The sequence below is a fragment of the Syngnathus leptorhynchus genome, chromosome 11 (assembly GCF_054491065.1).
Source record: "Syngnathus leptorhynchus isolate UIUO chromosome 11, UIUO_Slep, whole genome shotgun sequence".
NCBI classification, from domain to species: Eukaryota; Metazoa; Chordata; class Actinopteri; order Syngnathiformes; family Syngnathidae; genus Syngnathus; species Syngnathus leptorhynchus.
Window position 1 is genome coordinate 1828919 of NC_141205.1, and position 27317 is coordinate 1856235.

At 43.1% G+C, this 27317-nt stretch overlaps 1 protein-coding gene across 4 annotated transcripts in view; it reads left to right on the forward strand.

Annotated features, from left to right (window-relative positions):
• magi3b (membrane associated guanylate kinase, WW and PDZ domain containing 3b) overlaps nt 1-27317 on the forward strand; it is a 70916-nt gene that overhangs the window by 30902 nt on the left and 12697 nt on the right. For 3 of the 4 annotated variants that reach the window (XM_085923529.1, XM_085923531.1, XM_085923532.1), the window contains exons 2-8: nt 15003-15119; nt 18839-18958; nt 22412-22618; nt 24239-24401; nt 24578-24657; nt 25471-25528; nt 26299-26399. In XM_085923529.1, coding sequence (XP_085779655.1) covers nt 15003-15119; nt 18839-18958; nt 22412-22618; nt 24239-24401; nt 24578-24657; nt 25471-25528; nt 26299-26399 — 846 coding nt within the window. Of the gene's footprint in view, nt 1-15002; nt 15120-18838; nt 18959-19034; nt 19141-22411; nt 22619-24238; nt 24402-24577; nt 24658-25470; nt 25529-26298; nt 26400-27317 lie in introns of those variants that run through there. The other variant, XM_085923530.1, reaches the window with a different exon arrangement.

Genomic DNA, 27317 nt, shown 5'->3' on the forward strand with positions numbered 1-27317 from the left:
GTCAGACATAACTTGGGGTTCTATATATGCACGGCAGTAAAATGGCATATCTGTACAGTCACAGATTCAGATGGTTTGTAAACTAGGCTACTTTTGACTTGATTCCATTTTACCCATTGCAGTATAAAAGAGGCAAATTTAGCCTTGATTTTTGTCCATCATTTATTTTATTTTTTTCTCCAAAGATGCTAGGGGTCTTGTCAAAATGTCGTTGCCGGACTAGCCCATCGCTAACACCTTTAGTTTGCTCACCAAAGTCAAAGCCTCCGGCTGGATCATCTTCACAGCGGAACACGGACCACACAAATTGCTGGCAACCGCTGTCCAAACATTTGAATTGTAGCAAAGGTGTGAAATAAATGCTTTCACTGCAGATAACGTCAAACCTTGACGTTTAGTCACAAATTTTTGTGTTGGAGGACAAATGGTCTATTCTGAATGTGACCGATGTTCAGGCGAGTCTATTCTGAAATTGACCGATGTAATCTGAAAAGGAATGTCGATGGGTTTGGCCCTAAAACTAAAGTCCCACACAGTTTATGATAAATAAAACGAGACGCTAAAATGCTAAGGTGCTTCGTAGGTGCTACTTGTTAAATAAACACAGTGTCTTATTCGCCGCAATGTAATTTTGGCTGCATGTCAAATCTGAAACAGCATCACAAGAACGTGAGTAGCATGAGAAAAAATAAAAAATAAACTAGCGTATTTCAAAAGCCTCCTCCAGCTGAATTTAAATAGCCTCCAAAAGACTCTTCTGATAAAAACTAAGCTGTGACTGTTTTTTTTTAAACAGCATAATTTCGACTCTTCTGCTTTGCCTGTTTAAAAATAAAACAAACCATTGTGGTTGCACTTTCTGAAAAGAAAACATTTAGGCTGTTTTGAATTACAATATTATGGAAAGCTGAATTAATTCAAAAAGTTGGAACTCATAAATACACAGATTAAAAAATGTCATCCTGCTTTTTAATGATTTTGTTGATTATAATTTACAGCAACTGAAATCCCATAATCCCCCTAATTAGGTTTAATACAGAAATTAGGCTTCTGAAAGGTAAATTTGTATTTTAGCAATGAATGTGTATAATGTGGAGAGTTTCATTTCTAAAATTGCATGACTGAAATAAATGGCGAGAATTAAGTTTTGTCAGTTTTTCTGTTTTGTCAGGTGTGTCAGGTTCGTGACTACCTGATTTCTGCTTAGAGGCAAGAAAAAAGGATGCCGTCTGTGCTTTTTTTGTCTGTCTTCTTGTCTTCTCTCTCTCACACACACGCAGATGCTGACACAGTGTGAGAACAAACAAATCTTCTCTCAGTTTTCTCCCCGCATATGTCGCTTTAGCGCCGACGCGGCGAAGACAGAGTCGCAGTTAATGAACTCGGCAGGACAAACAAACTCTTCCCTGCCGGTTGGTAGGAGGAGGTGGCAAACATATCCTTCCCTTGTTCTATTTCCTGCAGCTTGTCACAAACATGTCGCGCAGTACCTCCATCATCTTTGACCGCGGCATCTGTCGGCCGCCAGATTGCCCGCTATCGTTTTAATGGATCGCCACTCCAGATTCCGCCGCCGACTTACCTTCTGACTTTATTGCATCCCCTTGTCATGTTTTGTCACAGCTAAAAGTGCACGATAAGCAGCAACGCCCAAGAAGGAAATCTACTTCCCCCTCTTCTGATGGGCAGCTAGTAAATATTTGCTAAACTATGACATTTGTTTCGACTCCTGCGGCCTTTTTCTGTAGGCGCTCAGTGTCTCTCTGACAAGATGACAACTTGCATCACGGCCCTGTAGCTGCCTACCATGGACACACACGCACACACAAGTCGCGACTAAGACGTCGCAATATGATAACAGTGGGTCATCCCTTGTCCAGTTTTTTATTTGAAGCAATCAGGGAGCAAAGTCTTAGGGAGAAAAAAAAAAAGGCAAAAGAGAATTTGGCTGGCTTCATCTTGTATTCTGCCTGCAACGTCATCCGTGCCAGATCAAGGAGACTAATTCAAAAATGGGCTCATGCATGCTTAACAGCATTCTGCTCTGTTTGAACACTTTTATTGACACACTGTGTCTGTTTGCATACTCCACCTTTTCTCTCATCAGTCAACAAAAAGGGGGATTGTGTTGGACTCTGACTAAATGCGCCTCCAAACAATAAAGCGCTCACATTGGTGAGACAGTATTCTTAATTGACTCAGCGTGGCTTTCGTCAGCCACTCGAGGGAGGCAGAGATGGGAAGTGAGGCTACGTTCAAATCTTTTAACACTGCAACAGACCCCTTCCTTTCCATTACTTTTCATTGGGTATTGTGCAGAATTTTTTTTCAAGAAAAAAAGGGACAGATAGGTTAAACAACAAACGCAATAGAAAAAAAAATACATTTCAGGCGTGGATCAAAATTCTAAACAGAAAAAGAGGCCACAGGACTAAAATTGATCATATTTAATCAATCTTGTTCGCATGGCGTGATGATCAATAAAGATACGTGGTCAGACTTTTAAGCAAATTTAAGCAACTTGCGCAGCTTTGTTTTGAGTTAGACTCTTAATGTAGCACTTAACCTTTGTCAAGTGAATGGGGTTGACTCTTTATCTTACCACACGAGAGCTGCTTGTGCATGTGCGTGCATGCTCACAGCAGAGAGGTGTTGATTACACAATGCATCACATTAACGCTCCATGATGACAAATTCTGAAAACCTTGTGCCTCTGTGCTCTTTGACAACGCTATAATCCTTTGTCACGTTCAATCCAACAAACGTGCTAGCACATAACTTGGCTTTTTGAACGCAGTGTTGCCATGCATAAAATGGCGGCCATTTTGCCAAGGCGCTTAATCTGCCCTCCCCACGCTTACGCTGTCCTGCCACGACACGGAGCCCTCACGAAGCCCGGCTTCCCTTCCATTATGCATGACCGTGCTTTATTGCATTCTGTTTTTTTTTTTTCTAGGCTAACACACTTAGCCAGCTTGTAGCATGCACGAACTGGCCGGTCCCCCAACCTCCACCCGACTTGGACTTGAATAATTCAAGGCAGGGGCATTAGGCTGGGAACAGAGGAGCTTAATCAAAGGCTACAGCTTTAAGCGCTGCTCAGCGACACCCACATTAGCGAGCTGTTGCCTTAAGCTTGGCCCGACACCCGTTTTAAAGAGGATGTTGCATTATGGCATCCTTGGCAGGATTGGGATGCAGTTGGGAAACCTCCTTTCATGAATGTCATGAAGAGTGAACACCCTAATGAGGATAAGCGCGACAGAAAATGGATGGATGGATGGATGAAGACTAAGCATGTGAGGACGCCACCATTGCCTTATGTGAAAGGTTGGGGCGATGAGAAATGACATGAATTAAGCTTTGGAAAAAGTGAGTCAAACTTTGTACCAAGCAACTTGCGAAACGTTCAATTTCCCGACACACTTCAATTCACCTTCTGTACCTTGATTTAATCCACATAAGCCGACATTTTTCAAGTTCTGCTTTGAGCAATTTTCTATCTTTCTATGAAACTAAAACCCATTCTAAAACAAAAAGGGAACTAAAATGAATCATTTTTTAATCATTACAAACGAATAAAGACTGCAAAAACATCTAAAAGTCAATACAAAGTAAAATGAACTATGATGAAAATCCCAAACTATTAGAACCAAAATCAAAATCTCTTCCACCTGCACCATAAAAATCTGAAGTTTGAACGTTTTACTCTTGTCTACATCACCTGTTCTGAACGATCTATTGATAAATAAGGCTGATTAAACAAATGAATTAAATATTGACTTGTTTTTTCTTTTCTTGATCCATGCATTTATAGACGCCTCATTTTCAAAATTCAGTTTATGCAGCCTAACCTCAAACGGAATCTCATTCTGTATGATGACCGCGGCAGGGAGAATGTACTTGAATATTGAATGTACTTCTTTATCTTTCCTCCTTCTTGGATATAATTCACTCCTTGATGGCTTCTCCCTATTCTGCCGGCTTGTTTGCCTCCCTCCCGCTTTATGTTTGCTCTCTGGCTCTCTTTGCATCCCTCGCTTGCCTCCCTCCGTAAAATGCATCCCGGCTCTCCTGCGGGGGCTAATCCTGTTGGGAGCGTTTCCAGGAAAGCGGATTATCTGTCAGAGCGGCATGATTTTTTTTTTTTTTTTGGGGGGGGGGGGGTTCACTTACACTTGATTAAATTATCCATTGTCCCACTCTCTGTAATGTTTTCCTGGTGGGTATCACTGTGGATAAATAAACGTAGCTGTGTCATCTGAGGGGGTGGGCTAACGTGGAGGAGGTAGGACGGGTGGTCTTGATCCGCCCAGTGTTTTGACAAGTTGATTTATCCCGCCATTGTGCTTCATCATCAGAAAGCTTGAAGGTGGCCTCGCTGTCCCGTCCATTTTTTCAGCACTCAATCCAGTCTATAATTTATAACGACACGTCAGCGTCCCCCTGCTGCAGATTTACGGAAACGTTGTCAGACCTAACAATTACAGTGTGTACATGAGTGTGAAAATGCTTGTGTTCATTTGGGCGTTGTTGTGGTCAATGAAGCCTCGCCATAACCTTGAAATCATCAAAAAGTCACTTCCTCCCCACCCACTCCATAAAAGATGACGTGAAATTCTCTTTGAAAGCAAATACAGTCATTACAGCTGCTTCTTGTTGTGTTAACGTAGAATAATTAGCAGGCGGCACGACGATTACTCAGCTGCAACCATCGCTGCTGTTGTCAGGCGCCAATTCAGGGAATTGTTGGGCTTTGGGTACTTGTTGAGGTCCAAAGTTAGATGCAACATCTCTCGCTTTTTGTCAGACTAATAGTAAATAATAAATTGGTACGAGCATATTATGGTATGAATTTGTTATGATAAAAACTGATAAAGCAACAACGGGAGCAGCTTGGCTATTCTGATTCGACTGTTTCAGATTGGCAAAAGGAATGTCAGACTTTTTATTCCAATGGAGGTATTTGATGTGGTCATTTATTCTGATCAGAACCATCTAAACCCAGTTACTGACAACAAACATGGAGAATACAAACTCTCAATGTTGCGCTTTTGCTGAAAAGAAAAGATTTGAAAGTGTCCTCATTCTCCACATGGCGCAGTAGTCCATTTTCTATAATGTCGGATAATGTACGTCAGCATGCTGAGAAGTAAAAAGACCCTTTTCCGACATTATCGTTTTTTTTGTTTTGTTTTTTCAATCCTTGATTTTAGAATATTTGTGCCTACCATAACGTCCATTTTCTTCTCATTTCTAAAATGTTCGGAATCAAGTGTTACATCCTGAGATAGTATTTAGGTCAGTGCACTGATGCAATTTGACTGGAACGCTTTTGCCTTACTGTCCTATTTTTGTATTGTTTCTACAAGAAAATAGGAGGCAATGAGGAATGGATTTATATCCACCATATGATATGAGTGGAATCTATTATTCATTGTGTAGTAGTGAATGGTATGTACAGTAGTTATGCTTTGTGCTTGGCAGTGTTTCCGTATTCATGACATCAAGTCGCTGTTGCTAGAGTAACAATTGATGTGGGTTTCAAGTAAGCAAATTATCAGTCGAGCAATCAAATCGAATAAAAACTTAAAAGTGCCTTTCATGCTTGATATCTGGAAGCCGGTGGAATTGCTTGGAGTGTGATTAATAAACTAAAGGTGAAAATATGCAGCCCTCGGAGAAAAAAAGTTTGGACCCCCCTGCAATAGTGAGTCGGTTACATAATTTGTCCGTGCTTTTGCACACCTGAGGTCCCGTCCGTGTCTTGTAGGATCAGTGTATCGGCGGCGGCGGCGGCGCTTTCCGCTCGGGTAGCTCAATGGATTTGACGTGCATACCATGTGGACAGTAAAACAACAGATTCTGGTGGCGTGGTCCATAGCTGCTGGTTCAGGGGGTTTATGCAAACATGTTTTTTTACCACCGGCTCCATTCAATTTGAATAGACATAATTATTGTGCGCAGATTGCGCTGGAGAAGCACAAACAATATTGGTCTTTTGTGCTAAAATGTCACGTAAAAAGATCAAGTAATGACTTTGGCAGTCATTCTCCAATTCTTCAATCAATGCAAACAACAAGAAGCTCATTAAAATTGATTCCTTTAATCAGGATGAAAATGCCTACTGGATGTGAACGTTTTGGCTAATGATGTATAATGGCTGACAATCAAGTTGAAATTTGATTTATTTGTCTTTCAGATTAGTTCATCAAAGCATCAGTTATTTTGAGGCTCTATGCTTAAATTGCAATAAACTAGTGTTTGCTAACCTTTACCGAAATCACAAGGCGCCCATTTTACGTTAAAAATACTGAAATAAGGATGAATTTTCTCCTAAATTATGCACAATCGCACTTATTCGTTTTTTTTTATTCTAACCCAGATTTATTAAAGACAAACCTGATGCTCGTAGCCACCAGCAACTTCTTTATAAATGTGGAATTTTATCTTTTTTTTTTAAATGTATTTATTTATTTGCAGTTTTGTCGGATCCACTGATTAGAGTTCGCTAAAAGTGGTAGCTTCTGACGCTCTCACGTGTCACTCCACACTTGACGTGGCGTGGCGCTTGTGTTCACACCTGATCCACGTTGGACTCATGTCCATCTTTGCGACGAACAATCCGTATGCGCCATTATTAACGGGTCAAGGCGCACACCTGAGCCGGGTTGTCATGGCCACCCACGCTCCTCCTCTTTCCTTTCGTCCCTCTATCCTTGACAATATTATTCCCTCTCAGGGAAGGGCTAACTCTCCCTGAAGCCACAGAGGTGTCAAAATGGACTTCTCCCTGGCCGGTAGTCATCTACACAGAGCCAGACGAGTCTGTATCTCTTGCGATTCTGGTGAGTTTGTACACGCTGTCCTTGGTGACTTCATGCCCCCCCCCCTCTCCCATGCAGAAACATGCATGAGGCAGCCTGACAGTGCAGGACCGACTTGGAGTAAAGATGTCCAAGTCTACAGGTTAGCTGCCACTCAAGAGACTTCTGTTGTCAAGTACTGCAAGAACAAACGATAATAAGGACTGAGCTCTGTCGCAAATAGCAAAAAAAATTAATAAAGACGGATATTCACAAAGACACTCGAGCTGATTTTGTCCCAATTTTGCCGACCAAGGATGTCAAACGCCTGCCTATCTTATGTAAGATGATCTTTTGGTCTGAGGTGTGTTTAGAGTTGATTTGTCCCAATCATAGCGTCCCAACTGGGTCAGGGCCAACAATCTCAAAGATTAAACATGATCAATGTTTATGACCCAAAATATCGAATTTGTACAAACATTACTCTCATTACTCTTTGTTCCAGACCAAACGATGTAATTAAATGTGTTGTCCAATTTGGGCCAATCCTGATAACGATCGATGAAACAAAAACGGTGATCAAAACTCTCACTTTGGCTTTTTGATTGAGGTAATAGCCTTGATTTGAGGACATAATGGCTTCAGCGCTGCAAGTAGAATTGGGCTGTAAAGATGGATTACATCACCTGGACTTTTAAGTTCAATGACTGTTTTCAGCGACTGGCCTTCATGGTGAATAATGTGCTTTTATTCCAATACCTCAGTCATAGAAAGTCGCTGTGTTTGCCTTACAGGCTTCTGAATTTGGGTTTTTTCAAAACCCGTAAGCTTTTGTAGCCGTAACTGCTCTGCTTGAAAAGCCAAGAAAAATGGAAAGGAATTAAATTTGCCGTATTTACCGCACAGTATCCGGGCGGGCGGGCGGCCTGCGAGTTGATAGCTACTCTGCTGCCGAATGGGACAATCCCTCCCCCAAACTCCTGTGGCCTTTTCGCCTATTAGGAGTGTAGCAGGGTGCGTTTCTATCTGTTTCCCAGCAGACTCCTCAACTGGAAGCGCCACTTAGAGGTGATAAGGCTTGGTGATGGACTTGAGCAGTTTATCCCAGAGTGAGGATACTCTAACGCCACAGCGACTGTATTTCTTAGGAGCAGCCGGATTTCTCACCGTGTGAGAATGGAGTCGTTCTTTTCATTGGTTTCATTGTTACAAATTGATCTGCGCTTTCTTTCAGACAGCAGGATTATAAGAAAGGGATTAAGATTGTGCACTGTGAGTTACTGCAATGTCCTTCGGTTGCCATGGCGCTCTTTGACGAGCTACTGGATGAGCCTGTCATTACTGCGAAGCAAAGTCGAGGTCGGGGATGGCGACCTTAAATGATGGGGGCACCGTTTTTTCATCACTGCTACTGGGAGATGAAATGGGATTGTACGCATAGCAAAACAGTTTCTTCAAGGACAACACATGTCTGTTTTTTAGTGATTGATTCGTCAAATGCATTCCACATTTTTGATATTTTTTTGCTATAGTGGTGACTTAGCTTGAAATCTTGCATGTCTGATAGAAACTTGAGGTCAATTTTGTCAATTTTGTTTTTGATGAGGTGAATGTATTGACCTTTAAAGACAGAATTTCCTTGACCTCATGGCTGCCCCGACGAAACGAGGCAAGGACACATTTTCTCTTCTCTAATGCATCGCTAGTATAGTCTTGGAGGTGTAATGGTTGTTGAATGATGTCTGCCATCTAGTGGTAAACATTGCTATTACAACTTAAGATGGCTCAGCAAACATTTTTAATTTCAAAAATTGTGAGAGGCCACTGCGAGTGTGGATTCACAAATTTTCATTTGTCAGACGTTTGTCCACAACCGACCTCGCCTTAACTGCATCATGTGAACTCACTTGGCATGAGCGCTCATTTATTTGCAGTAGTCTTGCATTCATAATGTGTGTGTGTGTGTGTGTGTGTGTGTGTGTGTGTGTGTGTGTGTGTGTGTGTGTGTGTGTGTGTGTGTGTGTGTGTGTGTGTGTGTGTGTGTGTGTGTGTGTGTGTGTGTGTGTGTGTGCTTGTGTGTGCGGTAAACATCTGGGCGCTGCGCTCTCTGTCTCTGTCTCTGTCTCTGTCTCTGTCTGTGTCTCTCTCTCTCTCTCTCTCTCTCTCTCTCTTTCTCTCTTTCTCTCTTTCTCTCTTTCTCTCTCTCTCTCTTTCTCTCTCTCTCTCTCTCTCTCTCTCTCTCTCTCTCTCTCTCTCTCTCTCTCTCTCTCTCTCTCTAACTCAGTGCACTTTCCCAAGATGCCCCCGCAATGCTCTTTGCTCACTCAAGAATAAAACGTGCACGTGGTAGCGGCATTTCGCCTAGCACGGAAACGACGACCTTCCATAGAGGAGTCGCCATGGTTTAAAAAAAAAAAATGTGCATGAAAAAGAGCTGGTAGCCCTGGGAGGAAGATGAGCCAGTGAGCTTGCAACTTTTCTTCCCTGCTGAGTCTTTTGTGATGGCAAACAAATGCAGCCTGACTTGTCATTTAGTCCACACCCCCACTTATCTGAAATGACAACAAAGTGTAAACAAGAGCACTCTAGCAGGATTATTCTTGTAAGAATAATAGTCCCTGTTTATCCCTGTGGATACATTCCAGACCTTTGGAAAGAAACAAGCTCATTTTCTGTGAAGTAAAAATCCGAGTCTGTTAAATATAAATTTGAATCTGTTAAAACAGTACTGTATGTCTGTTTCGATTTTCTCCACTTGTATGATTTCCTTGCTCACTCTAAAAACATTCAAGTTAGGTTCGCTGAAGATGCTAAATTGACCATTGGTGTAAGGGGTTGTTCGTCATTATGTGCCATTCGTCATGGAAACCAGTCCGCCGTGAGTTAAATGTCAAAGACATGAGTGCCACGTGCCCTCTCATCGCTCTTCTTTCTACTTCACTTTATTTTTCTGCTGTCACCCAAACGATGGGGACGATCATGTCCATCAGGATTTCCAAAACGTCTCACCTGGAGCTAAAATAGGTACGGCAGAGATTTTCCCGCTTCCTGTGCGATAGCCGCCGCAGACAGCCCTTTGTAGTTTGTTCCCGAGATAAAATCTGATATTCGCTTATCGCTCCCTCGCGGCCGGCTGGCTGGATTAATGGTGAAGCGCCTCGCGACAGCCATCTTAGGTTAGGAATGACTCAGGCTTTTTTCCTTTTTTTTTGCAGACAACATCAAACAGAATGAAGTCAGTGGTTGTTATATAATGGAATAGAAAACATTAGAAACCAAGTTTTAAAGAATGTAATCAAAAAGGATTTCATTCAATAATAATGATTATTCATATATCATTAATATTAGATTAAGATGATTACTGTAACGGCTAGCAGGGGTATAGGGTGCAGTTATGAATTGAATCAAGTTTGCAGTGTGGTGTTTAGGTGATGTTCTCAATGTGAACGCTTTTCACACTTGTGTAAGGTGGTGCCAGTGCATGTTGGGAATCATGGCCGCACCATTAGGCCTACAGTGCACGTACAACACGGCGACGGCGAGCTTTTTTTTTTCTCGCCGTGTTGCTCGGCTTCCACCTCATTTTGGCATCTAATGCAGTTGTTGTCTCGGACTCACACATTCAATAATTAAACCCCTCTTGTACTCTGCAATAAAAGGAGGAGGGGGGTGGAAACACGGCTTCACTTTTATGCAGACACGACGTGGCGACAAGCTTGGGATCAGGAGGACCCGCCTATAAACAACACATTTCACTTGAGTTGTGCTTGTTTTATGTTGCATATATTTGTGTCGTCGTGTAGAACAGTGCGGAGACTCTTAAGGACTTGTTTTGTAGAATACAAAACTTCTTTTTCTTTTTTACAAAGTAGAACCTCTATAATCTGTTTATTTTTGGTCCTATAGGTATTAGAAATTTTATTTAAAAAAAATGCCTCAATCTAAAAATTTTGATTCACTATTTATTTATGTATTTATTTATTTATTTATTTATTTATTTATTGGTTGATTTGCGTCACGCATACGTAACTGTAGTTTGTAGTTTTGTCAAGTTGAAAGTGGCGCCGCATATCGCTCCACCTAACCAATCAGGTCATGATGATGAGAAACCTGATGTGATGTGATTTAATATGAAAATTGTGCAGAACTTGTTCACGGGCACACCAGAGAGCCAGCTATCTCCCAAGCGCTGATGGATACATGGAGTTGGTGGTGGGCGGAACATATGGTTAGTTAATTTTACTGTGGAAGCAGATGTTTCATTGCGTCTACTTGTAAAATCACTCAGCTGGAAATGTCATATATTTACACAAAAAAGGAATACGTGCAGTCTTTAGCATCTAAGGGGAATGTCCGATCATAAATGATTTATTTTATTTTATTTTGTGTCAAGTAGCATCACCAAACATGAATAAATGTAAAAATGGTAGGACTTCATTTTGACCTGGAACAACCCCAACAAACACAAACTTGGTAACTCCTGAATTTTAGATGTCATCAACATTAAGTTTCAAAGAATGATACCTTTCTAGTGCCTATAAATGTAAAAACAGAAAAGCTGCTTATTTGTCAGACCTTTAAAAATAAGGTAAAATGAAGTGTGCAGAGGGAGATTCGGAGCGTGCGAGACGACTGCCAGTTTGCTTTTATCGGCCAGTTGAGCACGGACGCCGCATCCGAATGCGCCGCAGCCGTCCATCATCGTGTGCCGCTTACGTAAGTGAAGAGAATCCATCTGACGGTGCTACGTGAGGTGTGAGATTTTAAACGATGCTTATGGCACTCTTTGCCAGTCCAGCCCGCTCTGAGCCGAGGCTCACTGCACTGCGGTTGTCAGTCAAAAAGCGGCCCGAGGTGGTGGCCAAAGATGTCCACGGTCGGCCGCGGGGGTAAAGTGTGGGCGATGAGAGAGGGATGCCAAGGGGTTGAGACAAGAGCCCGGCAAAGAGGATATCTCTGAGTCACAGCCAAGCATTTACCTGCACAAAGCATCAAGGGAAGGGATTTAAAAAGCAACTGTGTAACACTTTGATTGGAAGCTTTGGATGCATGCGATGTTGATGTTGGGCTCATTTTCTATTGTGTTTTTTTTTTTATCTGAATATACACAGGGCAAATTCAAAACATGTTCATACTGACTTTGTGATGTTTTTTTATTCGGGCTTACTGATGTAGTTTGGGAGCAATCAGGTTAGCAGTAACTTTTTCTTGTGATGTAATAATAACAGTTTTAGAGTCGATGGAGTGATTTGTGGGCTTGTCACTCTCAGAGTATAAAGTGAAGAAAACAATCGCTATTTTGGGATGCATTCAAAAATAATTTCTTTATCCTAATGCATGTGAAGTGATCCTTGAAAAGTCAATATTCACTGACCTAAATGCCGTGTTTGCAAAAAGGTCAATAGAAGATTTTGTTGTTGCAAAAACGTGTTCTATTTTTGTACGCTCGTGCAAATTGTCCCTTATCACGGTCCGCCGCAAGCTGCGGCTGGACCCGATGACATATTTCCTTTTGTGCCGTGGATGCTTAATTAAGTGACAGGGAGATGACTCAGATAATGAACACCCGGTGGACGTCGCGTATGCCGCAGGAGGGCATTCCCCAGACTCGCTATGGAATAAATGCTCACTCTCTATTAATTTTTATAATAATGTTTCTCTTCAATATCACCATCAACATTTTCCATTATTTTGATGCCATTTGTGGAATCATACGTGCATAATTCAAAACATCTGGCTCAGTATAAAAGATTTTTTTTTCTTCCCGTTAGATATACAGTATGTAGACCCAAACTCTCTTATGTAACAGTTCCTCTTGGTCCAAACCGTGTGTTGGCTTCCAGCCTGGGCCTCGGAGACAGGCTCAGTCTCCAAACAGCTTCAGCTTCTGACGGCCACAACACAGTCCATTGAGGCACTGTCGCTGGAAAAATGAGGCCTGCTACAATAGCGGCGTTATCTGCGGGGGGAAAAGACGAGCGAGTCCACTTGTCTGATGTGACAGCCTCACTAACAGTCCCTGACAGGGCACTGTGAACAACACACTGCACTTGCACTGCAGCAACACATTCAACACAGTGCCGCTGCAGTGCTGTTTGTGTGTGGACATGTTTTTTCTGTTTAATATATATATACATGTATTTTTTTTTGTAGAGCAGCATGCAAGTGTCACTCTCTTTGACGTCACATTGCACGACTATGTGTCGCCAAGTGAACGTGATACTCCATGTTGGGGTTTCTAATTATTGATCATTTTAACGGCCCAGTTGTAAATACGAAATCACTACAAAAAAATCTGCAATTGGAAAACACATCTTTCAACACAAAAATGCCATCTATTCAAAGCGTGTGGCAAAATTCCACAGATTTGATGCCTCGCTATTGAAACGTACAACATTTTGGTGGATTCTGCATTTCTTGTGCAATATTGTGAAGTCTTTTGAGCAGTGGATATTCAATGTCCACACTTTGGTTTTATGCAAGCTGTTAATAAGTTTGCAGCACTTGTTTATAACTTATTCCCCTCATGGCTTTTTCAGGCAGTTCAATCATATTTCATCATGCTCATATCAAATTCACAGCAATTTTTATGTATGGAGAAAAATCCCCAACGGACTTTCAGCCAGATGTAAACAGTGCCGAAAGAACTTTCTGCTTTGTGCTGACCTTTCTGACATCTCCATTGAGGATGTCAAGACTGACGCGGTGGACACGTGTTTAACCTCGCCACTATATGGGACAGTAGTTCAAGCGTTCAAGCGTAGATCAAAGTGCTTAGCTAGCTAACTTTACAAGTCCATACAAATAGTTTTTTTCCCCTTGTCAGGGTACATCGGGAAATTCGACCAATTTGAAACGGACTTTGTAGGAGTCCCCGATGAAAGCGTCGAGTTCAAATAGCTTTTGTTTCCCCCATCAAGTCCCACGTGTGCTAGCTGAATCGCAACAAAGAGGAACATTTCTGGGACAGCTTTATGATTTAGTGTCCAGATTGGGCCTCAGTTCTTTCTGCCCCTTTGACCAGCCTTGATGACGGCGAGCCGTGGAGAGCCGGGCTTGTACCTCGCGGGAGGACGGCACTTTCTGAACGCTATTTCAAGCATGTCCAAAATCTGGATCCGGCCGGGGCTTCTTTTAAAATGCAAAATAATAGGATTGCTGCCACAATAATGGCCTGTTTTTAGTTGTCTGTGGCAAGATGAGGAGCGGCAAAGAGGATTTGAGAAAGCTCGCAGAGCTATTCCCGAAGCTCATCATTATTCCATCTGCCCTCCATAGCGATGTTTTCATCAGCACATGCATTACATCTACAGTTGCAAAGATCTCATCTTAAGTCCTGCTGAGATGCATTCACATCATCGCCGAACAGTCCTGCTGAGCTTGGTTTGCTCTGAAACTGGGAGAGAAAAAGAATGGCGTTGAGATATATAAAGTGCAGAGCTTCAAAGGTGACTGTCTCCCTCCTGTCAAGAGATTTTCCAAACAGACCAAGCAGACATTGCAGATCTCCTCCTGTTTTGAAAACTCCTTATGATGCTATTTCAGAGAAAGTTGAAGCTTCTGCCTGCTGCTGCTGCCTTGCGAGTCTCTGCAGCAACTGGGCTTTGCTTTGGCAAACATTCAAAGATTCCTCGGCACGGTTCCTTTTATCCTTTGTGAGGTTGTTGGAAGCATACGTCATGTGTACTTACTGGATTGGAATTGTTCACAATGCGTGAGTTTCAAATCCACTTCAACTAATCTATGGGACATTTTGTCCTTACGCTGTAATTTCTCTCGGTGTGCAAATCAAAAGTTCGAACGATGAGGAAAGAACAGGTGGTCATATCCTTTTGACTTGATCCAATCAGAAACACCATGAGCAAGGAGCAATTCTTTTTCATGAGATTAGTGTCCATCGAATCACGAAAAGAGACCATTTCACATGACCTACATTTATTTTGGTTGTATCTGTTTTCTTTGGAATCACATTGTCTCCGTTTGGTAGAAGCCCCCCCGTACCTCATTTTGGAGAGCCGTGCAGAAAGGAAGCCAATGATATGATATTACCGAGTCAATAGTGTGATCTTTAACCCGTTGATGTCGAAATGGGACGACAAGGCTCGGATTGATTTCTCCTTTTGCCGTGAACTCTTTTCCGAGGGAGTGTCGCCGTGTTGTATTGACCCGTTATGTGTCCATCTCTCTTCTCTGCAGGAAAAGTATTGAACACGGACCTGCGCCACTACCTCAGTTTGCAGTTTCAGAAGGGCTCACTGGACCACAAGCTCCAGCAGATTATACGGGACAACCTCTACCTGCGCACCATCCCGTGTAAGTATGACCGATGCGCCGTTTTGGAACGGATCACCAAAGTCCTTCTCAGCAGACATATCTGGGCTGGACTCAGGTGTCCAAATTCCAATTCATCACAGGTCCATTCAAAATCACTTTGTTTTGAATCTCCATAAATTGATTGTTTGTGACAGAGCAAGAGCAATATTGATTTCAAATAATATCCAACAAATTATGGTTGACTTTGTGGGTCCAAACAAAACCTATTGCTTGATCCATTTGAACTGAAACTGATTGTTGTCATCAAGCTTGATTGATTTTCAGTGGTCTCCAACACATCATGGCTCACTTCCTTGGTCTAATTATTCTGTATTGCTTCACCCTCTCAGTCAAATCCTTGAAAGTTTTCTCTGAAACGTCCATGCACTAATTGTCTGCATCTAAGCATTATTGATTTGGAATGGCACAAAGCTAGTTGTGTTCAAAGGTTAGATGTGGAACAATATTTTTCTCATTAACGTGCCGCTCGGTGCTATTCTTCAACAACGTCGTTGAGTCTTTTTGCTTTTGTTCATTGGAAGAACTATTTTTTTCCCCAGAAAAATGTGGTATCTTCTCCCAGTTCTTTGTCTTTAATGCTCGTAATACTAATAGTAATTATCCGGAATCTGCCTTTTTGATTAAATAGACTATTTTATATTGGACTTTCAGGTGAATCATCAGTTTGAAATTAAAATGCACCAGCATATTTGATCTCCTTTGTTTGAATGCACACAATTGTTGAATACTTCAAAACCTTTTCCATAGCTAGATGTTCTCTAACAAGGAACTGAAAGGCACAACAGATGTTTTATCCATCAATAGACCAATTCATGTCAATAATGTGAGTCGTTGGCATTTTACATTGTTAGCTTTAAGATAAACTGACTTTCCTGAGACAAAATGGTTTATTTAAATCCACAACATGTGATTGGTTTATCTTCCCGAGTTTGACAATAAAGCTAATCTCGGAGTGGCAATAAACAGCTGGAAGTCGTAAGTTGAATTGAGTTCACTGGCTCGTATCTCAGATTTCTTTCACGGCAAAAAAACCCAGCTCTTAAAAATGCTTCAATGGATTAATTCCACTTCTAATATTTCTTGTGGAAATTCTATTCTAAAACCAAATAAAGGTTCAATCATTGCCTGGCCCACATGTTTAAATCCCTGTGATCTGCTGTATTGCACAATCTTTCATCTTAAAGCTGTTGAACAGGCACTTTCTGAGCCAAGGTACAGCAAATGATCCATTTCTCGCCCCAATCTCACCTGCACACACACACACACACACACACACACACACACACACACACACACACACACACACACACACACACACACACACACACACACACACACACACACACAGCGTCCTCAAGTGTCACGGGGAACACGCTATTCCATTCGCCTTTTCATGTTCGGTGGCATTCGTTGAGGCTTTATGGCCCGCAGGCTCCATTTATCAACGAGTCGGACTCTCATTCCCAACTTGAATGACTGCCGTAATGAGTGGGAGAAGCGAGAAGTGGCTTCCGTCACTGGCTCGTCTGTCCGCTCTCGTGTTCTCATCCTTCGCCTTCCCCTCTGCTTAAATTACCTTTCGGCGGCCTTGTTTTATGGCCATCATTTCTTTTTTGTCAGCCATTTACAGGCTGTTATCTAGCTTCTGATTTTAAAAAGTGCATTGATTCTAAAAGGAAATGGCGTATGAATCTGAAATTGTACCATTCAATTGACTATTCAAACAGTTCTAGGTGTAAGTAATATTTTATCAACACTGATATAATACTTCATGAAATGAAAATAGACAACACAGCAGAATGGCCCTCATGATGCGTTTAAAAAGTTGAAAACGTTACAAAAGTCGATCTAAAATTATTGCAATTGATGAAAAAACCCTGTTCTACATTTTGTTGTTTGGAGACCAAAGCCTTTACGCTCAGTCGCCTGCGAAAACAAAGCAAGTTAAGAGAAAAAATGAAGAGTCAAGAGAAGTGGAGAGCAAAGGTCTAGAAGTGTGTGCGTGTGCGTTTGTGTATGAGGAGCCGTTAGGGAAATAATTCAGAATGATCATGCAGTAAGCCTTACTTGGGCACGTTCCATCTCATTCAAACAAAATGCGACTTTGCAGAGGATAAAAGCAGGAGGGCTTCTTTTTATTTTTTTTATTTTACCCCTTCAAGATCTCAGTGGCACGCTCCCTCGACACCACACTGAGATTAAACACAAACTCAATGAGCTTTATTTCGCAAGCGTGCACACACAGAGACCATACATCATATGTGCACAGCCTGAATAAAAGAACAGCACATAAAGTCCTTAATCTGTGACCTTCTCCGACTAACTTCCTCAAACACTTCTCCCCATATTCCTCTGCTAAATTTATATTGAGGATAACGGTTAAAAGTAAACAACGTGTCAAACTCAAGGCCCGGGGGCCAGATACGGCCCGTCACGTCATTGTATGTGGCCCGCAAAGACATATTTTGCATCGACTTTGTCATTACTACAATTACAAATTGTCTTCGCTTTGAAAAACTAGATATTGCTAGCAATTTTTTATTACCATTCATCTTGTTGACAGTCTTCATGGCCCTCCGAGGGAAACGATGACTGCAATGACAAAAATGCGTTTGACACCCCTGGTCTAAATATTCATTTCCGACGAGTAGCCACTCTCAAAGATGCATCCCAATAAATCTTGACTATCCATCACTCTATCCAAAACCCAAAATAACAAAGCACATCGACAAGCAGAGTCCGTACCTGCTCTTCTCTCACTCGGCTCGGCTGCAGTGTCCAACTGGAATGAGGCCTCATTATGTCACCGCTGCCCACCGGAGAGCGGTGCCCCGGCATAGCTTGCAGGAGATACTTGGCAGGTATGCGGCAACGGCGACTCAAGTAATTGGGCTGCAGGGGAACATTTTTTGAGAGCAAAGCTGCGACTCAGAGCCCTTGCTAATGAGAAACAGCTCAGGCTGGCGTTCTTTCACGACAAGAGAAAACGTCAAGCGCTTCGGCTAACACAAAAAGAACATTACCAAGAAGCTCCGCAAAGAAGGCTCCTCTGATGTTTGTCTCCTTATCAAACGGGCCATTTAATCATCTGTTGGGGCTGTCACTGTCTAATTAGAACGGGAATCAAAACAAAAAATGAGAATGGCAACATAAAGCCACTTAATAGGACACTGGACCGTTGCAATCGCAACTTGGCCGCTAATTGCCACAGGTTTTGAAAATATCAAGGAAAGCTTCTCAGCGTGTGATAAAATCAACAGTGAGCATCAGGGATCAGTCGCAGCGTGAAAGCGAGGAATTATTTAGGCAATTGAGTTGCCCTACACAAATGATGTCAAAAGCTTTTTTTTTTTTTTTTTTTTTACATTATAGCTTTTTGTTTGGACACAACCGATAACACATCACATAAATCCTGTGCGATGAATGTATAATAACGCCAGTCAACGTGTTTGCACGCGCCTCTGTGCTTCCTCTCGTCCTTCAGCCGGCCTTGAAGAGAGCGAGGGAATAAATGAATGAATGGTCCTCCATAAAGCTTCATTTACATAATGGAGATTTGAATTGAAGTTGGCAACGACAATTGGTTTGCTCTTGATGTCAATTTTCTTGACTTGAGTGTTACCGTTTTAGAGCTTGTTGCTGGGCAGTTTTCAAGTTGGAGCGATTGAATATATTTTGTTTGGTTTTGCTTGGCACAGGCACCACCAGGCTTCCTCGGGAGGGAGAGGTGCCTGGCGTTGACTACAACTTCATCAGCCTGGGCGACTTCCGCATCCTGGAGGAGAGTGGCCTTCTTCTGGAGAGCGGTACCTATGATGGTAAATGAAATTGCTGAATCGGCTTTGTTGACGTCGGTCCTGCCAGGCTGGGTTTTGCCGGCGTGTCTTGTGGTAGGCGGCGTTGAGAACAAGCTGAGCGGCTGTGGCACTGCACGTTGACCTTATGTCAACCAGCCAACCTGCTGATCCCGGCTGCTGGATGCGCTGTCGCACACCAGGAGGTTCAGAGACTCCATTTTTCAGAGGATAGATGCGTCTATCCACAACTTAAAATTGCCACAAAAGGAATCCATCAAGTGTGTGAGCGGAGGTCATTTTAATGTATTATTTTATCATATTATATTATCATTCATACGTGGATTATACGCAAATTATAATATTGCAAGAAAATGATGTACATTTTTCAGTCTAAAAATGAAATGTAGTACAAAAGAAGCAAAATTTAGAGAATTTTCTCAAAGGCAGGAAAATGAATCCAATTTACTTTCTTTATCACATAGACTATTTGTTTACTTTGATGACAAAACAGAGACTGTGGTTGTTAGTTTTTCATTCCCAAGTGGCACTCAAATTGGTTCTATAGGAGTATGTATTCTGAGGACTCGCCAAATAATGCCGTCGTCGTTGTATAAAAGGAACGAAGCGTGGAATTTCTCTTACATGATTACAGCAATAACATGATAATCTGCCTGCTCACATCAGGCGAAGCGCATTCTCTCTGGTCGCAATTCTACACGCCAGGCAAAATAAAGCCAAGGATTTGTTGGTTTTTTTTCATCCCGACAATTCACGAGTGACCTGAATGGACCGACTGTTTGTGGCGCTCGCTGCCTCCTTCCCATTCAGCGCCGGCATCTAAGCGCCGCTCTTTCCCATATGATGGAGAATTAAAAAGATAAAGCCAAATCCTTCTCTAGCCAGAACAGCGACTTAAGGGCGTGTGTGTGTGTGTCAACTATTAACACATCTTGTGTGTGTGTGTGGGGGGGGGGGGGGGGGAATGGTGTAGTAACTTTTCTTGCCCTACATTGCCCCTGACCTGTGAGCAATTTGTCATCTTCTCTGGAATGGAATTCCAGTCTCGGGCTCAGAGGCCATCCAGAAATTCTGCCCCCTACTTGCAAACACTGTTATTACAACGTAAAGCTGCACAGCTACAGCAACCATTTTACCTTCAAAAATGAATCGTGGGCCACTTCCGAGTGTTGGCGGCTAGCAGCTCGCCTCTTGCCCTTTCCTGGTATTGAATGTTGGAACACCTGGCCTATTAATAGTCTTCTTTTCACTCAACTTTCTGCAGGTGGCCAGGTGTGAGTGTTGTCGGTATCTGTGCGGAACACTTATCTTCTTTCCGTCTTTTTTCTTCCCACTAAAAGCCAGTCAGCACAAGCTTGCGCTGCAAGTGTCACGCTCCCTGCACTCCAAGGCGGAGTGGAAGTAATCGCATTAAGGAACTGCCTCTCCATTTCCACTCTCCCTCGCTTTCTCTCCTTTCTCCATTGAGCTTGGCTTGGAGTGTAGCGGAAAAGAGCAAAATAAACAAGGTCAGACGGGTTCTGTCACAGGTCAGCACGGCTCCCCGGCTGCCATTGGCCTTCACTTTACACTGACTAAACTGTGCTCAAAGTAGCGGACTAATGGGCCTCGGCGCTAACTGTAATAGTCTCAAGTGACCTGCCTGGATGCTCATTATGTTAATGACTCATGTATAGCGTTCTATTTTTCACCTGCGCTTTTATAGTCACTGTTCATATGCATAATTTCTCTTCAATACCCTCTTTGCTGCTCTTTTATTAATCACTCTGACCCTCTTAACAGCCGTCGTTGTGGTTGGCGAGGTGTGATTAGACGCAAAGGACGACCAGGGGTGTAGCCAAACCTCACTGAAAAGATTAAGAGCGACATTTTGTTTGTCTTCAGGGGAAGCTGAATAGTGGCTAAGTAAATATTTACATTGGAGAATATTCGTATCTCGTATGGGTGTGTACTTTGATGTTGTCAAGCTTAACAGGTCCACTGTCACGGTGAAAAAAAAACAATATTTTATTTATATAGTATGTATTTGAGGACTATTTATTGATGATGAAATGTCTCAATGCTTGCGGGTACATCTGACGTAACCCGCATGTAACTTACTAACACCTCATTAATCACGCAGGTAGCGTGGCGGATCAATGTCAGCGCGTGATGACAGATCGGCCAGCGGCCTCTTACATCTCTGTTCACCATCTTTGCGCCTGCTAATGAAGCCATCTTTGACAAATGGGGTCACTTTGTAAACTGCAGGCGGATTGACTGGAAAACGCTCTCGTCCTTCCATCCAGCTGTTTCTGGCATGTGCAATATGTGCAGCCACACAAAGAAAATGCGATGCCAAATGTTTTTATCTTATATCACTCCAAATTGTCCCTAGGTGTGAGTGCGAGTGCGAATGGTTGTTCGTCTCTGTGTGCCCTGCGATTGGTTGGCAACCAGTTCAGGGTGTCCCCCGCCTACTGCCCGATGACGGCTGGGATAGGCTCCAGCACGCCCGCGACCCCCGTGGGGACTAAGCGGTTCAGAAAATGAATGAATGAATGAATGAATGAATGAATGGGATGACATGTACATTTAAGATTGAAGCATTCGAAAAGAGGGCTCCAAAAATTCATGGTGTTTTTCTATATGGCGGGTTTCATTTTTTCTGGGTCTGCTCTGTAACGTAACCCCCCGCGGTGAAGGAGTGATTACTGTAGTGCTTTATGTTGTTGGGGTCTCGTCAAGCTCAGACCGCCATCCGTCCGGCTATTCACCACCTCTTTCATCAATCTGCTGATGGAAAGCATGCGAGTGGCCATGTTTCAAGCAAGTCGGGCACAAGGCTATAAAAAGATGTGATAAACGGCGCTCTTAAGGCTCGCTATGTCGCCGTCTTCCTTGTTAAGGACATGAAAAGATTCTGCTCTCGTGTGCAGCTGCATCAAAAATACGATTTTTTTTTTCCTTTCCAACAGAGGCTAATTAAATTCCATTTCCCAGTGGTATCACTCTCTGTTCTTTAATTAATCTCATTAAAAATCGTGATTAAAGCGCAGCCGACACTTATTTGCCCATCATTTAGGGGGAGGGAAATACTCGTCCTTGCAAATGGATTACCTGCAAATAAATGGAGGTGAGCGCATCAAGTAGCACGCCGTTTAGCCAAGCATGCTCGGATTTCTTCGCATCCTTCTCCCCCCTACTTCTGTTATCTGACTAAATATTTGTCATGTGTAACACGGGATTTTTCTTCATTAAGAGGAAAAATGGCAAGCTGGGAAGATAGCTAATTGCCGTACTCAATGAACGGTGTAATTAGTCGCTGGCAAAATCCAAGCAGAGTGATTTTAATGTGACATGAGTCATGAAAGCACTGTGGTGAGTGTGAAACATACACGCTTAGAAAATCCTGCGTTGGCAAATAGACTAGATTGAAGTGTAAGATTGGGCCTTCAACTCTTCCCATTTTTGAAGGCAACTTCTACGGGACTCCGAAGCCCCCCGCCGAGCCCAACCTAGTGCAGCCCGACCTGGTGGATCAGGTCTTGTTTGACGAAGACTTTGGCGGCGACGTCCCTCGCAAGCGCACCACCTCGGTCAGCAAGATGGACCGCAAGGACAGCGCCGTGCCCGAGGAAGAGGACGATGACGAGAGGCCACCGCTGGTCAACGGCTTGCCTGGTGAGTCGGTGTCACGCTAAATCAACGGCCCTTTTGCCAACATATTGTGTCCTCCGTGTCCTCGGGCGAGGATGAGCCAAGCGGCGTCAGTGTGACTGTCCGTCACTGTCATTTTAGTGGAAAGAGGACTTTTGCAGATTAGACACGACTATTTGAGTTGAACAAATATTCGTCTGACCTTAACCTGAAGAGCCTGGTTGGGTTGACTTAAGAGTTTTTTTTTGTTTTGTTTTTTTATGTGCCACAGTTGAGCCTTGGGGGAGGTCCATGCTCTACTGCAAGACCTTATAGTTGGTCTTTGTAGCATTGATAAAGGAAATTATGCTTTTGTAAAAATATATCTTTTTTTACCTCTCACATGTGGCATATTCTTGTCTTTAAATGCTACACAAAGGCAAATATCTTCTCGGCACACACATCATGCAACTGCAGAAAAGTGGAGGCACTTACAAAGAAATAGCGCTGGAATATACTCAACAACACAATTATGGCAAACATGAGGACGTTAGTGGCACTTAAACATGTACTCGTGTTAGTCTGGATTAAACGATCCCACTACAAGTCCTAAAAATGTATTTTTGGGTAAACACTTTAAGTTGCTCACAGTTATATACTGTCCATCCATCCATCCATCCATCCATCCATCCATCCATCCATCCATCCATCCATCCATCCATCCATCCATCCATCCATCCATCCATTTTCTGTACCGCTCGGCTGGTAGTTAAATAAATACCCTTTTATCTTAATGCCTTTTAATGTGATACTTGTGAACGAACACTTCCAGTGAACGAACACTTCCATCCATCCATTTTGTGAACCGCTTTGTCCCCACGGGGGTCGCGGGCGTGCTGGTGTGATATAATTTCGATTGAAACAAAGAACAAAATTAAGATGATTTTGTCCAACTTTTTTTAACCTAATAGCGAGGGCTGCTGCTTTTGCTTATTCAGCTGCACAGAGGATCCACACAAATCCACAGTGTGTTTATCCAACAGCTTCCACATATTTGAACTCAAATACAAAAAATGGCATCTGCCTGGAGCCGCCAAGCGCTTTTTATGGCCAACGAACAATGGTTTTGCTTCAACCAGTGGCCTGTTGCTCTCAAGGCGGCCATAGATGGGCAGAGTTATGGTCCAATTGAGAAGGAGGTCAATGGAAAATATGAGCGTTAAGTCTTTCGACTCTTGACCATCTACTTCCCCCCGACCTTTTGGTCATTTTGTAAAGTCTAGCAGGGCCTTGACCTGCTGCGACCTCAACTGGCCTCATTGTATGGCCTCTCTCTCCGCAGGCATTGAACCAATACGCTTCAGTTTGGAACGGGTCACGATGATCCAGCTTGGAGACGGGAATATAATAATTGGGTCTGCTCTGTAAATAGTCTACCGCCTACCACTACTCAAAACAAACCCGCATACTTGCGGCCTATAACTATATTAGTCGTCCACCCCTGTGGGGAGTTTCTACATTCATGTAAGCATAAACACTAAGACTGTATGCACATGGGAATGCAAAGCAGCCGTTGGGCGAGCAAACATACACCAGCACATGCATGTATAGGATGAACAGCCTTCATGCAGTTAACATAACTTCTCTCTGCGTTGCGCCACGCAGAGCACAAGGCCGACTGGAGGCGAGCCGTGCCCAGCTACGCCCAGTCCAGCAGCAGCATGGACTTCCGCACGTGGAGCTCGCTTCCCCGCGACGACAGCCTGGAGCCGCTTCCGCTCAACTGGGAGATGGCTTACACTGAGACGGGCATGGTCTACTTCATCGAGTGAGTTCCGTATGTTCTTGCTGTTCGGACCAAATATAAAGTGCATTGGACGTAAGATCGTATTATGCATTAATTACGATATGGGACGCACCAGGGATGGGCAAATTTCTTCTTCAGTGCACAGAGCACCATGTACTTTTTCTCAAACAAGACGGGATCCTCTTTGTACTCCGCAGTCACAACACCAAGACGACCACGTGGTTGGACCCCCGCTTGGCCAAGAAGGCAAAGCCCCCCGAGAAGTGTGAGGATGGAGGTATGAATAGATGGTATCATCGTATATGTGCCGCTTATCAGAAGCAAACACCGTTAGCTAAGGCTAATCGAGACATCCAGCAAAAAGTCATTTAAGTGCCTTTTACCTTTTGGCTTACATCTCTCTGTGTCCAGACTCCAAATGAAAGGTGCTGGTGCAAATCCAACACTGACTGATTTAATCTGTAACTACATTTTGAGAAGTAAGCAGATAACAAAAGGTTGTTTTGATTGTTTTTCTGACCTTTATGGACGGACAGACAAGTTTATTTATATAGCCCTTATTGGTCACAGATTGGCAAAAGGACTTCAAATCAACCTCATGTGGTATCATGTGTTGGCTGAACATGTTCTTTCCCCAAAGATCACAAACTCATCAGTTCGGCTTGCATGTTCAAACAAGATATGTGAAGAGGAACAAAAAAAAAGCTTCCTCACATGAGCTCAGTTTGATGCATTTCAATCGGGATGCTGATAGAGGCCTTAAGTGCACCCCGAGCTTCAACCCGACCAGTGGGACTCTCCGAGCCTGTTATTATATTTTTAATGGATTATTTCAGCAGGCTGAAAGAAATAAGCAAGCTCTCTGAAAAGCTTTTTCTTGCATGAACAGCTCCTTTCTCTCTCCCTCCTTTGTCCCCCCCCCTTTCTGCCTCATCTGTTCATCAGGGGCTTTGCATCCAAGCCCGCTTGCTCAAAATGTTCTCTAAATGATCCCGGACTGTTTCCAAGTCAAACAACATGAGACCCTCATGATGCTTGTCTTCTAAACAGAAACACGGGGCATCTGTCTCCCTCCTCTTTCTCTCCTCAGAATTACCTTACGGCTGGGAGGAAATTGACGACCCACAGTACGGCACATACTATGTGGAGTAAGTCTTATTGATTTATGCCGATGGATGGATGTTGCGAGTAAAGTTATTGCCGTGGAGCGGCAACATTCCGAGCCCACACGTGATCAGTGTTTGTATGTCACGGGATGTTAATGTTTAAAAAAAAAAACATCAGAAATCCAGCACACGTCTCACTGCCTTCATTTCCAGCGCGGATGCTCCTGACTAATGCAAAATACCTGCGAGGAAGAGCAGATGATCAGCAGTCCCCCCGATGTTTGAGCACATCGCTATGAATTCAGTGTGACCTCCCGAGGCTTTGTGACACAAGTGTTTTTCGACATTAAGAGAGGTGATTAAAATAGAGAGAGAGAGAGCACTCAGCATTTTATTGGTCAGTCTATGGGGTGGGTCCTGCTCGGCAACCATGACAGCAGCGAGATGTAGTTTGGTCAAGCAGAGTGGACACCAGATAGATGGAGAGCTTCGGCTTGCTGTGGAACAATGGCTTTTGGTTTCCGTGCCAGGGGGACAATAGGCAATTTAGCTTGCTTTTTCACAAGCTTCGTGGAGGGAGTTCATTTCTCTCAATATTAAATGGCTGAATGCCATTACAGAAGGAGGCGAGCTGGACTTTGCTGTACGTGTGCTGCGTTATTAATGTGTGGATTAATAATAACGGGTGCTCTCGGCTTGGTTGGAAATGAGGACTGGTGCAAAATTGACTGCGGCCAATCGACACGGCGTGCTCGCTGGATGTAATCTTTATATTTGATGTTCATGTAGCTGTTTGTATGTTTGTTTTGCAGCCACATAAATCAGAAAACCCAGTTTGAGAACCCAGTCCTGGAGGCCAAGAAGAGGCTCAGCCAGGGGACAGCCACCATCAAGAAGGCTGCGACATCTCATGGTATAGCATGCAACCATTTTCAACATACGTATTTCTCTTCCTTGCGGGTGATCTTAAACGCTCCACCAAGTTTCTGCACTATAATTGTACTTTAATTGCTTTTGCCGTTCTGTGTGCACACTTGACATTTTGTCCCAAGTGTGATGAATGCAGGTTCACGCAGGTCAACAACCTTCAATTAACCTAAAACGTGATTGTCAGGATGAGTTGTTTGTGGCTAACGTATGCTGACATTTTTTTTTTTTTGCTCGGCGCTTTTAACGCAAGCAGCAGTCCATTAGGAAGGATGTATATTGGATTACCGTACATTGCAACAGGGTGCTAACACACGCGAGCGAGCGAGCGAGGGCACGGGGGTGGGCTCTCAGCCAACTAAAAACAGCTGTCGGAACAACACATCAGACAGAAGCGAGAATAATCAGACAAGCCGCCATCTCCTCGCGCACCCCTTCACACACACGCAAACACAGGTGTGCAAAGACTGACAAAACCGCTTTGGCTCCTCCGATTACCAATGATGCAACTTGACAAGCTTATCACACCACAGCTGTGATGTAACCACAACATCTTGTGTTATTATATATTAATTACACGTGTGTTATCAAACTTGTACTTTGCAAGTGAACGTGCAGTACACATGTGTGTACATGCATCAAAACCCATGCACAGTACTTGTCCGGTCAATTTCAACCGGTGCACGTTAGGTGAATTAATTTTTTTCATGTATGAATCATTTAAACATAAATAAAATCCTCATCTAAAGAATTATCATGAATCTAGATAATATTGAACTATGGAACATTTAAGTTTGAGTCAGACTGATCCAATTTGGATAAAAGCAAACAATTCCATAAGAAACTTATTGCATGTCTTTGCGATATGCATATTGCATGAGCCAATATGGAAGTATTGATCATT